Consider the following 457-nt stretch of genomic DNA (forward strand, 5'->3'; position numbering starts at 1 on the left):
CGGTGGTGTCGTCCCCCACCCGTCCATGCCACACGATGCTGGTGGTATCGGGCTGCGCAGAGCTGTGCCAGCAGTGCCAGGCTGTGCCAAGCTGCACCATGCCGGCAGTGCCAGGCTGTGCCATGCCATGCCGGCAATGCCAGGCTGGGCTGCACCATGCCAGCAGTGCCAGGCTGTGCCGAGCTGCACCATGCTGGCAGTGCCAGGCTGTGCCATGCTGTGCCAGCAGGGCCGGGCTGTGCCCAGCCGTGCCAGCAGTGCCAGGCTTTGCTGAGCCATGCCAGCCATGCCACACGATGCTGGTGGCGCCGGGCTCACAGGGCCACGCAGGTGCAGTAGTGCCGCAGCTTGCAGGGCAGGATGCCGCGGTTGATCTGGTGAAACTCCACGAGCTGGATGAGGTCGGCGAAGCGTGTCTGCCCGTCGTCCATGGTGAAGTAGAGCCGTCCCTCCTCCT

At 66.7% G+C, this 457-nt stretch overlaps 2 protein-coding genes across 2 annotated transcripts in view; both read right to left on the minus strand.

The window, feature by feature from the left end:
* Window positions 1–129, minus strand: part of LOC104129604 (retinol dehydrogenase 8) — a gene marked incomplete at its 3' end in the record, with an annotated part of 3351 nt that extends 3222 nt beyond the window's left edge. The window contains exon 1 of the mRNA XM_009642559.1: window positions 98–129. Coding sequence (XP_009640854.1) covers window positions 98–129 — 32 coding nt within the window. The remainder of the gene's footprint in view (window positions 1–97) is intronic.
* A 185-nt stretch (window positions 130–314) lies between these two features.
* Window positions 315–457, minus strand: part of GRB7 (growth factor receptor bound protein 7) — a 6313-nt gene continuing 6170 nt past the window's right edge. The window contains exon 6 of the mRNA XM_009642560.1: window positions 315–455. Within this exon, the coding sequence (XP_009640855.1) occupies window positions 315–455 (141 nt within the window). The remainder of the gene's footprint in view (window positions 456–457) is intronic.

Source organism: Egretta garzetta, unplaced genomic scaffold, assembly GCF_000687185.1.
Source record: "Egretta garzetta isolate BGI_Z169 unplaced genomic scaffold, ASM68718v1 scaffold867, whole genome shotgun sequence".
NCBI classification, from domain to species: Eukaryota; Metazoa; Chordata; class Aves; order Pelecaniformes; family Ardeidae; genus Egretta; species Egretta garzetta.